Source organism: Ciona intestinalis, chromosome 8, assembly GCF_000224145.3.
Source record: "Ciona intestinalis chromosome 8, KH, whole genome shotgun sequence".
NCBI classification, from domain to species: Eukaryota; Metazoa; Chordata; class Ascidiacea; order Phlebobranchia; family Cionidae; genus Ciona; species Ciona intestinalis.
The window spans coordinates 5,451,627-5,462,980 of record NC_020173.2 but is presented as its reverse complement, the minus strand read 5'-3'; the positions used below and the strand labels follow the sequence as shown (position 1 = coordinate 5,462,980).

The 11,354-nt window shown below is 35.2% G+C and overlaps 3 protein-coding genes across 6 annotated transcripts in view; 1 reads left to right on the top strand and 2 right to left on the bottom strand.

Moving 5' to 3' along the window:
• LOC113474444 (phospholipase DDHD2-like) overlaps positions 1 to 46 on the bottom strand; it is a 1,528-nt gene extending 1,482 nt beyond the window's left edge. Inside the window, exon 1 of the mRNA XM_026835509.1 lies at positions 17 to 46. Coding sequence (XP_026691310.1) covers positions 17 to 46 — 30 coding nt within the window. The remainder of the gene's footprint in view (positions 1 to 16) is intronic.
• A 19-nt stretch (positions 47 to 65) lies between these two features.
• On the bottom strand, positions 66 to 9,728 carry LOC100177711 (phospholipase DDHD2). 3 transcript variants are annotated; one of them, XM_026835377.1, is made up of 19 exons: positions 9,552 to 9,728; positions 9,135 to 9,269; positions 8,209 to 8,838; positions 7,712 to 7,908; positions 7,354 to 7,461; positions 6,942 to 7,053; positions 6,509 to 6,598; positions 5,893 to 5,982; positions 5,230 to 5,371; positions 4,637 to 4,845; positions 4,033 to 4,331; positions 3,287 to 3,496; positions 2,888 to 3,041; positions 2,422 to 2,510; positions 2,097 to 2,199; positions 1,465 to 1,601; positions 1,174 to 1,249; positions 598 to 742; positions 66 to 367 (listed from the first exon to the last, which is right to left on the bottom strand). In XM_026835377.1, the coding sequence occupies exons 1-19, from the start codon at positions 9,670 to 9,672 to the stop codon at positions 223 to 225; spliced, it is 3,192 nt and encodes a 1,063-aa protein (XP_026691178.1). In that variant the 5' UTR covers positions 9,673 to 9,728; the 3' UTR covers positions 66 to 222. The 3 variants fall into 3 exon arrangements, with proteins under 3 accessions (XP_026691178.1, XP_026691179.1, XP_002129072.1); XM_026835378.1 differs by having other exon boundaries at positions 8,209 to 8,835; XM_002129036.4 differs by lacking the exon at positions 5,893 to 5,982.
• Positions 9,729 to 9,813: 85 nt separating this feature from the next.
• On the top strand, positions 9,814 to 11,354 carry LOC100175393 (small integral membrane protein 8). Of its 2 annotated transcripts, none has more exons than XM_002129144.4 (3): positions 9,814 to 10,299; positions 10,439 to 10,814; positions 11,029 to 11,088. In XM_002129144.4, exons 1-2 carry the CDS (start codon positions 10,138 to 10,140, stop codon positions 10,598 to 10,600), a joined length of 324 nt encoding a protein of 107 aa, XP_002129180.4. In that variant the 5' UTR covers positions 9,814 to 10,137; the 3' UTR covers positions 10,601 to 10,814; positions 11,029 to 11,088. The 2 variants fall into 2 exon arrangements, with proteins under 2 accessions (XP_002129180.4, XP_026691182.1); XM_026835381.1 differs by having other exon boundaries at positions 10,264 to 10,299; positions 11,029 to 11,354.

Sequence of the window (11,354 nt, the reverse complement as noted above, 5' to 3'; positions counted from 1 at the left end):
AGCATATTAATTGCACATTAAGTTTGAAAGACAGAGAAAACTTCATTCTTCTATCACCAATTTGAAACTACGCCACCAAAAAGCAGTGAGGGTCTAGATATTAATACTTAATCATCTGAAACATGAAGAACTATAGAGTTAAAATTATATGGTTTTAAGTATAGGATACAAGGTCAAGCCTAGCTTTATACTAATGTAATAGTAAACAGGAGACAGCTTTGTCTAATTTAATGATATAGTGCTCATGGGGGGTGGCGGTATTTCAGGGGTTGTATTAACTGGTGGTTTCACTTGCTGGCTGTCAGATTTGACTCCCATCGAGTCGTAAATTTCCCTCATCATCAACAAAACAGTGTCCTCGTTGTTCCTATAGGAACAATTTGAAAATTTATAAGTAATTTCAAATGCAAAAAGGGGATTTGAGAAAAACCCATTAGCCCAATTAGGAATTAAGAACAGAAAAAATATTCGAAAATAAATTCCTGAAAAAATATTTTTGAAACTATATCAATATCTAATAAAAAGAGATAAAAATAAAAAAAGGCAAAATAGACTTGGTTAATCCAAATAACATTATTAATACCAAGATTGTCTCACCAGTAACATAGATGACTTTGAAATGCAAATAAATAATCATTGAAACTTTCCAGTGGTCTCTCCTGCAAAACGTAGTCAATACGTTTCCCACCGTTTAATCGACCAAGACCGACGTCCAGTTGGGCGATGTCTGATGTCACTGATGCTAGTATAGATATAATGAATGTAACTTCTTTAACTCTCTATGCAGGGCAACAACAGTCTTAAAACACAAACGTTCTGTTTTATACATGGCCCTGCTTGCGAATTACCACATATGTAACTTATTTAACAGGCATGGCAAGCTAACAACAGTCGTTGTAACACGTTTTGTTTCATACACTCTGTGCCTGCCTATATGCGTTATCACGTATTTAACCCATTTATCCTCGTGTGGCTAGAAAACGACAGTCTTTATAACACAGGTGTTTTGTTTCATACACCTCGTGCCCGCTTACAAGTTACTACTTTAATAAAGATTGATAATAAATAACATGGTCAGAGTTAATGTTTTTATATAATTGTCATATTTATGTCCGTTAATAAATATGTAGGTGCACAGTGACTTCCGAACAACTTGCATATCATAATAGTTACCATTATCTTCGTTGTCATTTTTATCCTGTTGTTCTTTCATCAATCGATGCGTCATTTCTTCAACTTCGTGCTCAACCTGTGACAAAGTAAGTGATTTCTATAAAAAATTATAAACTTTTTTCATGGTTAAGTTCTCGACATAAACAATACAAAATAAAGTGAACAGTGAACACCCACCGGCTGAGTTAACCAAGAAAATATAAAAATCAAAAACTACATATTTAGAGTCCGCGTATACATTTTTTTAATATTTTAATTGTTGAAAATAGTTTTCCATAAATGCTGACTCACTTCTGCGTTAATGTTTTCTTGTCCCTTCTGCCAATGTGACTCAGCAAATTTCTGCATACTTCCGATAGCGATTTTGAGTGACTTCATAATCCCATCTTTGAGCCCTTGGCCCATTCTGCCAAGACTATCTCGTAACTCTGAAAATGATATAAAAATACAAGGTTACAGTATAGGGTAATGGAACAAATACACAGTATGGGGTAATTTAATGAAATACATAAGCAGCAAAAGAGCGTTGCAGTAATGGGCCAAATTGGCTTAGATCCTAGATCCTAGGTTCTCAATAACCCACATAGAATAAAATACCATTTCTGGACAAAAAGGGTTCTGCACGCAGGATGTAAACCCAAGAAAGCATTTGAAATTTATTTATTTTGGGTGCAACAGCCATGCTTTTAAACTGACAATCTTCCCCACACTTTTTATCCATGGTGTTTTTAACAACTGTTGTTTTGCTGTTGTTTTCCTGCTCTTTGTTCTTTAAATAACATGATTTTGCTATCATTTTTAAATAGATGATTGAAAACCATGCTATGCTATTTCTAGTTCCTTACCAACCTTTTACACATATCCATTTCAAATTATTTAAATAGATAATTAAAAACCATGTTATGCTATTTCTAGTTCCTTACCAAGATGAAGCCGTTTCCTTCCCTTATAATGAGGAACAAGTACAGGTTTCATGTTAACATCGGGGTTGATCAACGGCTCAACTCGATATGCTACAGGATCAAACTGAAAACAATTGTTAGACTACTGAAAAAGTTCTTTTAAACTTAAAGTAAATTAGAAAAAAAGTATGTTATTTTTATTTGTTATTTTTATTTATTTTCCACCAACAAAAATGTTTTTTTTTTAAAATAACAATTTGTTTTAGTTAGATGAGCAAAAAAGTTGAACAGATAAATTTTTAGGTAAAATTTGGAAAATTTTACCCAAAAAACGTATCATACTTACTGGGTGGAAAATATTAATAAAACCTGGACAAGTTGGGAAAACAAAATCTTCTCCAAGTTCTGAGATTCCACGAACAGTAAGAAACATACCTGGGGATGAGGAGACACTTTTAGTTGAATGAACGTTTAACTAGCTTAGCCTTTCTGACAGTTGTTATAACACGGGTGTTGTTTCAAACACCTCGTGACCGATTACCACGTATGTAACTTTGTGGGTGAAGTGAATCATTGTTTTTTTGGTGTTTTCTATGTGTGGCCATCAATTTTGACCACCTGTAAGGAACTCCTGGGTTGGAGTAATTGCTGTGAAGTATCTTGCCCAACAACAAATTCGCCCAAAATGTTGGCATCAATTGTTCATCTAAAGGTTGTAATCACTTGGTATCGACATATATGATAATCACTGCTAATATGATGAGGTAATATCTTAATAGTCATCACATTTCAGCACAAAACAAAGGCTTTACCAATAGGGGATCCCATTGCAAATAGAGAATGAGGTTGGAAGTCAAGTTGTGGATAACGAACAGCAGGTTGTCCAGTACCGCTGTCAAACTGCTGGAAATCTACATGCACGTTGGTGGCGGCTGATAAAAAACTTCCGAAGGATTCCATTTGTTCCTATGTTAAATATAGGGGTTTGTGGGTTATATATTTAGTATTGAATTTTATTCTTTGTAGGTATTTTGATCGTGTTTTAGACAATTAACAACACTCTATTGGAGTTGTGAGGTTACGATTTTATAATTCTTCGAATGTTCTTTGTTTACTACAAAATGAGCAAATAGAATAAAAAGGTGGCCCATCTTCCCCAACCCTACTGTATTAATTCTGTTAACACATAAAATAATTAGAATTTGTTTTACCAGGCCTGGAGTAGATGGAACATCCAAAGTTTTGTTCGGCAGCATGGTTGAAGCTGTTTGTTGTAAAAGTTGAGATTCCAGAGCAACTTTCGCTTCAATCTCTTTCCTCTTCGTCTCTTTATCCTTTTGATCCTTCAGGAATCCGATCAGTTTCTTCCGAGGACCCATCGGAAGTCCGATGTCCTTGATGTCGCTCTCAGAGCACATTAACTGGAAGAAGAGGACTTTTATCAATAAAGTATCATCAAAAAAAGATTTTATCAGTTTGTTGAAATAGGTAATAATGCTATCTAAAACACAACAATTTCTTTGTTTTTACTTTAAAAACATGTAAAAGCACCGGCATATGCTTGAATGTAGAGAGAGCAAGTGGAATGTGTCTAGGACTTAGCTGAAACAGTCAGTAAAAATGCATCAACTAATTTAAGTGCTATTTATAAGTTAAAACTTAATTTAAATAACTTGAGGAAAACGTTAAGGTATTTTAAAGGTATGTGATAATGCATTGGCATGGTAGATATTAAATTACTAGAATATTGTTTAGCATGAACATCAAATAACACTCACTGGATTGTTCTTCTTGGGGGAGGTAACTGTGTATTGCACCAACTAATTAAAGTGCTATTTATATGTTGAAATTTCGTTGTGCGTAAATGTAAGGCAACTTGAAAATCAGTGCCAATGACATGCAGCAGATTAAAAAACTGTGATATTTTGTGCCACAGTAGATAAAACACAACACTCACCAGTGCATCCATATCCATTTCCTCTGCTTCAAATTTGTTAAGAAAGTTCGACAGATTGAGCTGTTCTAATGCTTGTACCAATGTTAGAGGTTCCTCTGCCTTTTCACTTAGTGAGTGCATACTGTTGCTGTTTGATAGCTGGGGTGTTGCTTCAGCGTTGAATGAAGCACCAAGTGAGTCTGTCGGCTCCGTAAGTGTTGTATTGGTTTGCGATGGCAGGAATGGTTGGTTTGGAGTTGGATTGCTTGGAATGATGGGAGAGTTTTGGTGGCAGAGCAAGTCAAAAAGAATCAGAGAACCTGGTAAGTTAGCACAGGTTTTATACTGGTTGGAATGTGCTACAGTTTAAAATAACTCCTATTCATGAAATATGTGTAACCATAAAATAATGGTCTTATAATAGTTTTTTTTGGAATAGTTTTGTTAAAAAACTAATTAATGTTGTTTAAACATACGTACACACCAAAAGACTGTCTTTAATGAAATCATACTTTTCTGTTAAACTATTTTTTTTATCAAATCACTAAAATTTTTTTTTTTTTAAACATTTGCTAGTCAATAGTGGAATTCCATTATAATAAAGTTTTTTTTATGAATGCCAAACCTAAACTGTGTCCAGATAGAGATACAGATCCGGTGAAATTTGGATTTCTTGAGAGGAAAAGTTTGTAGAGTGAATTTATTTCATTTCCGATTGTTTCGGCGATTGTTTGGCAATACACGGGGCTTGAATAGAAGAGAATATCAAGGAGTGTTTCGTTTGTGAAGTGACGGAGACGCGAGATGCTGGGAAGTGTCAAGCGTCGAATGTTTCTGGAATAATGAGGCATTTTGTTAGAAAAAGTCACATATGATAAACTACCAAATATTCTACTATCCAAATATCCCTATTAGGGCTATGAATTTTCCCATTTTTTGGTTAACGGTTCAGTTTTAACCGGTTAACCGATACAAGTGTAATCCTAAGAAAAGCGTCTTGTTTATCGCTTTTTTCCCAAATTTAAAGGCAACTTTACGATGTACGTATGGAATGGAAATTGAATGTTCTTTGTTTACTAACAAATGGGATGTGAAAATAGAATGAAAAGTAGTCCTATCTTCTCCCACCCTATTAGATAACACTTGTACTGAAATTATCTGCAGAACCAATGTTCATATACATGTTCATATTTCTGCTATGTTATATACACTACACACCTATCCACCCCTGTGGCATCTCCATGCAATGCACGATGCCAATGTATCGGTAGAAACTCAATCCTGTGAACCTTCTTACTTTCCAACCCTTGTTTAAAGTGAGAACGAAGTAAACTCAAATGGATCGAACGAAAATCATCAACTGTATAAAAACATGTTTCAGAAATGGTACTGATAAGTTACCATTGTTTTAGTATTGTATCTGAGTATGTGCATTTCCTTTTACTTTGTTACAGTGGATCACGTCTTTAATCTTTGTTTTATTTTAAAAAGGAAGTTATGTTATTAGGCACCCATTTAACAAAAACTACCATACTTCTTATAACAAATTGCCACCATATGTTTAGCTGCACCACTGATAATTTTTTAGACAAATTTTCCATGCAATTCCATGCAAAAATTAAATAAAGTATTGGCTTATATTTTGGTGCAAAATTACATGCAAAAAAATTAAAACGAATTAATTGGCTAAAGTTTACATTAGGAATGTTAATGAAACAGAAATAAAGCTAAGTTCGGATCTGGCGCTATAAAAACGTAATAGACAAAATCAAGGCTAACCAATTATACATTAATTTAATAATATTGGTTGGATTTGAATTTTGTCCGTTTATGTTTGCATAGCACCGGATCAAAACTGAATTAATTTGATAAATTCCTCACCACACTGAACTAGTGTGGTGGATGGATTACTATGACGTTCCCCTATCCCATGAGCAACCATCACTAAGCTTCCAATGTCGCTTGTTTCACCTTTGGTTAGTAGATATTGGGGTCAGTGGCGCAGCCAGAAAAAAAATTAAAGGTAGTTTCAAAAAAAATTTTTTTTTTTTTTTTTAAATTTTTTTTTAATGAATCCTCTAGCTGCGCCACTGGCTGTGGTTAACAGTAACGTGCAAAAGAGTTTAAGGATAGGCTTGAAAGGTGGTTGCGGTTGGTAGCCATGCATGAAGGTGAAGCAGAAAATGCAGTAATTTCAGGGTTTTGTACATGGAGATGAGAATTGGTTTAAATTTAATAAAGTTTCAAAACGGTTTCCAATTTTTAACACATTTGTTTAGGCAGTACGCTACAAGAATTTGAAAAAATAACCCTAAAAAATGAAAATACCAAAGTAATAAAGTATCACTCCATGTAGGTGCAAATATCAGAATTTATGTAAGTAATTATATATATATATATATATTGTATATTCACTCCCAGCTCCTGTACAAATAATTGAAATACAAAAATACGAAAGCACCACCCCATGCTTGTGCAACCACCACACACCACCTACCACATTCAACCACGCTTCTTGAACGTAGGTCACATACGGGTCCAATACCATGACACAGAAACACCACGTGGTCAGGTGTACCACACTCATCTGGGTAAATAATGTGTTTTATCATGAGTCCTTAAACTAAGGACCACTAGATATGTATATATTTTATAAAATATTTTTTTATAAAAAGATATATTGGTCTATGACACTAAAGATACATATTTTATAAAAAGAACATCAAGACCTAATTGTCGCAATGTACAGTCAAAGGCAATAGGAATGTTATTTTAATGTTTACTTTCAAAAGGTCTGACTAAAAAGTCAAAGAACTGGTGTTATTAAAAGTAATTAGGTTTGGCAAAATGCAAATACCAGTCATAGGCTTCTTTAAGAGTAAATACAAATACCATCTTGTCTATTTAAATGTAATGGAACATTTACTTACTTTCTGGGATAAGTCTGGCGAAATCCGTTGTGGAAATCCCTCGTTTCACAACTTTTGACTTAAGTTGTTTCTCACGAACTGCACCAAACTCATGCTCGGGTGGAACCACTGGCTGTAAGATAAAACAAAAATATAAAAAAAAACTTTCAAAGAAGAAAATTTTATCATTCACAAGTCATAACTGTTTGTAGGGTTAAAGAATAGAAAGCTTGTATTTACGTAGGCAGCAAACCTGGGGTGGCAGGGTAGGCAGGCCAAGCCTGAATTTTCTGCACTGCATTGGATAGTAAAGTTGCTACCAATAAGTCAAATTTTCTTCACCAGGTTGCACCCAACTATCCCTGCCTCCCCTGCATTTTTAAAAGTTTGGCGCCCATGAGCATACTAATACATATTAAATTAAATATCTTACCTGGAAATGCACAATAAGTTGTGGGTTATGAACCACCATCATTTCACCTTGACCAAGATCTATCTGCTTGTGCCACAAACCTTTGGTGACTATTTCATGATATTCTCTCTGGAATGCAAGAAATGATCGCTTGTTAAATATCTACTACATCAGTCATTACAAATCTATGATACACTGATTTACTGGAAATTCTTAATACATATGTCTTAGGTCATTCAGGTATATTATATTTAAAAAAGTTTCATGTGTGCTTGTTGCGGTAATGGGCCAACACTGGTCTAAATTCAAAGTCCCATGCCACGCCTTTTTGTAGGACCTCACCCATATGGTAAGTAATATGTTTGTATTGCCATCTTACTTCTAAATTTTGTGACAGACTTTCTTCATACGGAATAAATCGACTGTCAGAGTCAGATTTGCTGAACCACGTACATCTACGCACAGCAGAAGGTGGCTCGTCCCAGTATAAACTGGTTCGCTCACGTGCGCTTACTGATACATCATATCTTCCACCATCAGTTCGAACAATGTCACTTCCTTGACCATTTGCTGCATCTAAATATAGAGGTGGTTAAAAGTCATCCTTTTTTTTGTTACCTTAGTTTCTATAGTTACTGCACTTATTTATTCGGGTAAATATAGTTATTCATCCCAAATTTGGGGTTGCAAGGTAGGCGGGTCCACCCCACAATTTCCTGCACTACATACATTAGTGAATATTACAACTTATAAGTTAGATATGTTTCATACAAATAGGCATCTAACTATTCCAACCAACACTGCTTTAAAAAGGTTCGAATTTTTTAATCTAGTTGAATATTTTAATCTAAAATGCAAGTAGTTTGTAGTACGTACCCAAGGCTGCCTTTTCAAGGTATTGTGAGTCAACATAGGAGAATGGGCACCAGATGTTATTTGCATCTGTCAGTGCTTTGCAGTAAAACCAGTGAGGTACTACAGCTTGGTAGTGGTTTTCAGCGGTTGGAGGTGGGGGGACTGGCGATTGGGCGAGCTTTTCAAAAGATAAAGGGGGTGTGGGGGCTTGGGTTTGTGTTGGAGCGGATACAGATTGGGTAAGTTGTACTGGTGGGGGACCTGGGGTAGTCATTTGTGGTGGCATGAATTGGGGGCTTGGTGTGGGTGAAGGGTTGTATAATTCGGGGTTGGGGGGAAACATGGTTCTGTTACGACTTGCAGATCGTGCGTACGGGTTGTTTGGGGTTTGGGATTGAGTATTAGGTGGTGGTGTTGGGAGCATTCCGGGGGCTGAGAGGCTGGGTCCAGGTGTTAGGGTCCCTGTGACATTGACTAAGGGTGAGTTGGTAGAATAGGGGAATTCTTCATTTATTGATTGGTCAGGACTTGCTGAGGGTGGAACAAATAGCTGGGGCTGCTGTTGTTCAGATGTGAACACTGATTGTGATGTGAAAGTTGGGGGTTCTTTGCTGTTTGCTCCAGAAGACAAATTTGCGAATGGGTCAGCTGCTAAGAAAATATCTTAAAGTTAAATATGTAGAGTGCCATTCATCATGACCAACATAAATAAGTGCAAAAAAAAAAATTATATCAAATTTAAGCAGTTTAATTGCAGTTGTACAAAGAAATGATTCCTTGCTGTTTGTTTTAGAAGACAAATTTGCAAATGGATCAGCGACTATGAAAAACATTTGAAGTTAAAAATGTAGGGTGTACTTCAGTACCAACAAAAATAAGTGCAAAAAAATATGACTATACAAATTAAATTATGTAGCCTAATTAAAGTTGCGGATAGAAAAGCTTACATTTTGTTCCATTATTGTCATTTTTCTGCGAGAACAAAGTAAACGTTGCAACATTCTGTGGTTGTTGTTCCCCTCCTGTGGAGTAAGAGGTGGAAGATTGGCCGAGGAAACTTGCTTCTTCTGCTGGATCTGTCTCTGTAATGCATTAAATGTTAAACATAATTGGAAAACAGTTATAGCATAGGCGAACACACCACACATCTTCTACACATAACATAAATTTTATCCTTTGAATACAGTAATAAAGATTTTATTAATTAAAACAGCGAAGAGAAGGAATCAACAGCAAAACAATAGGTATTATAAACATGGTTCAGGTAAAAACTACCAAAATAAAAGTGGCAATTAACATAGTTAGCCTAATTGCTAAAAAAGGTAAATTTTTATAACATAAAAATCAGATAACCATGTTCTTACCTGGAGCTAAAATAGCAGAAGATTGTTCTTGCACAGGCATAAACAAAGCATTTGTTCCAAAGTTAATATTGTTCATTGGAGAAAAAAGAGGATTTGTAGGTGGTGGGTTACCCTTTGACATTTTTTACATATATTAATTAAAAATAATTAATAAGATGACAACCTGAAATTAGTAAGCTTACATTATAATAAGAAAACAATTGAATATTTAATCAGATATTTATCAACACAAAACTAAAAGTTATTCGGTAAACACGTATCTCAGCTATCCATCGTCAGCATAATATTGTCCCAGTGTTTAGCACATCTTGTATAAAAACTCTTTATCTAACTAGTAAAACTGTTAACATGAATAAATTATTACCATTTTTAAATATTATTAGACTTTTTTTACCAATATAATCTGTGTACCCTGTATTTCTTAACATTGTACATATTTTTTAAAGTAAAAAGAGGTGCAAAGTTTTTGTCTGGAAACACTATTACCGGCGTTTCACGTTTTCACTAATGTTTGAACTTTAAACAGCAACCTTACTATCATTTTTGTTCTGGGAACTGCTTTACTAATCATAGTTGTGTTTATGATATGTCAAGTTCTGACAAGCAACCAAGCGCAAACGGTGACCAAATTCCAAAGCAGAGGGGAAATACGACGGAAAAGGTTCCCCACGAGCCAGGAGCTGGATTACGTGGCTTGAGGTCAACCACCGCGTTTCGTGCTTTGAACTTTGAGTTGTACGTCAGACCCGTAAGTATTTATGAAATTAAAACTTTATAATTAAAATTTTGTAATTATTTTTAATAACTTTTTGTCTTTGTCCCATATTACATTTTAACTCTTATCAAAATAAACTAAAATGTAATTAATTGATGTTTTTTTTCTACAGAACAAATATGTTATGGGCATTGGCTTAGTTCTCATTACTGGCTGTGTGTCTTACCTTGCTTACATGAACGCAACAGCTGAAAACAAATCCACTGGTGTTTACGAAGTTTATAACACGGACGGCTCAGTTAAAACTGAGAAACGAAAGTCCAAGTGGGACTAGATACTCGAACCATGCTGTTTTATACAATCTTGATGTTGTCTTTTGCTCGTCCCATGGTCCCTGTGGTACTTCGTGTTCTGTTACCTCTGATTGAAATGGTTGTGATCAGTAAAAAGCTTAAAATGCAAAAGAAAGAATTGCAAATTGATTTAAAACAGAAATTGGAAGACCAAAGGGGAATTAATATGATGGACGAGTTCGCAAAATATGCAAGGTGTTTTATGGTTCGCAATTTTACTACATGAGGGCTTTAGCTTTGTGGTAATGGACTGACCTATGGCTAGCAGTGCTGACGGACCTCACTCACTTAAAATGGTGCTTTAACTTACACTTATTACACCAAGTTTACCAGGTGTAATATCATAAAAAAACATAAATTAATGAATATGTTTTTCTTGTTTTGGAAGAGTAATTTAATAATTTTATAGATTGCAGAGAAAAATTGACGCTGTGAAAGATGAAATACAGAAGATGAACAATTCTACATCCAACAAAATGCTCTTTATCAAGTCAATCATTACATGGACCCTGCGCCTGGTGATCGGATTCAGTTTCTTATACGTCGTGTTTTTCCATAAACATGAAGCAGTTCTACAGTACCCAAAAGAATGGGCCGGACCGGACATTTTGGCAAAAATTGTCGCGTTTCCAACTGGTGAAATTGGTGCTGTAGGTGGAGTATTTTGGCTCATAGCTTGCCAAACAACAGTGGGGGCGATTTTTCAACAAACCGTGTAATATATATATTTATTGC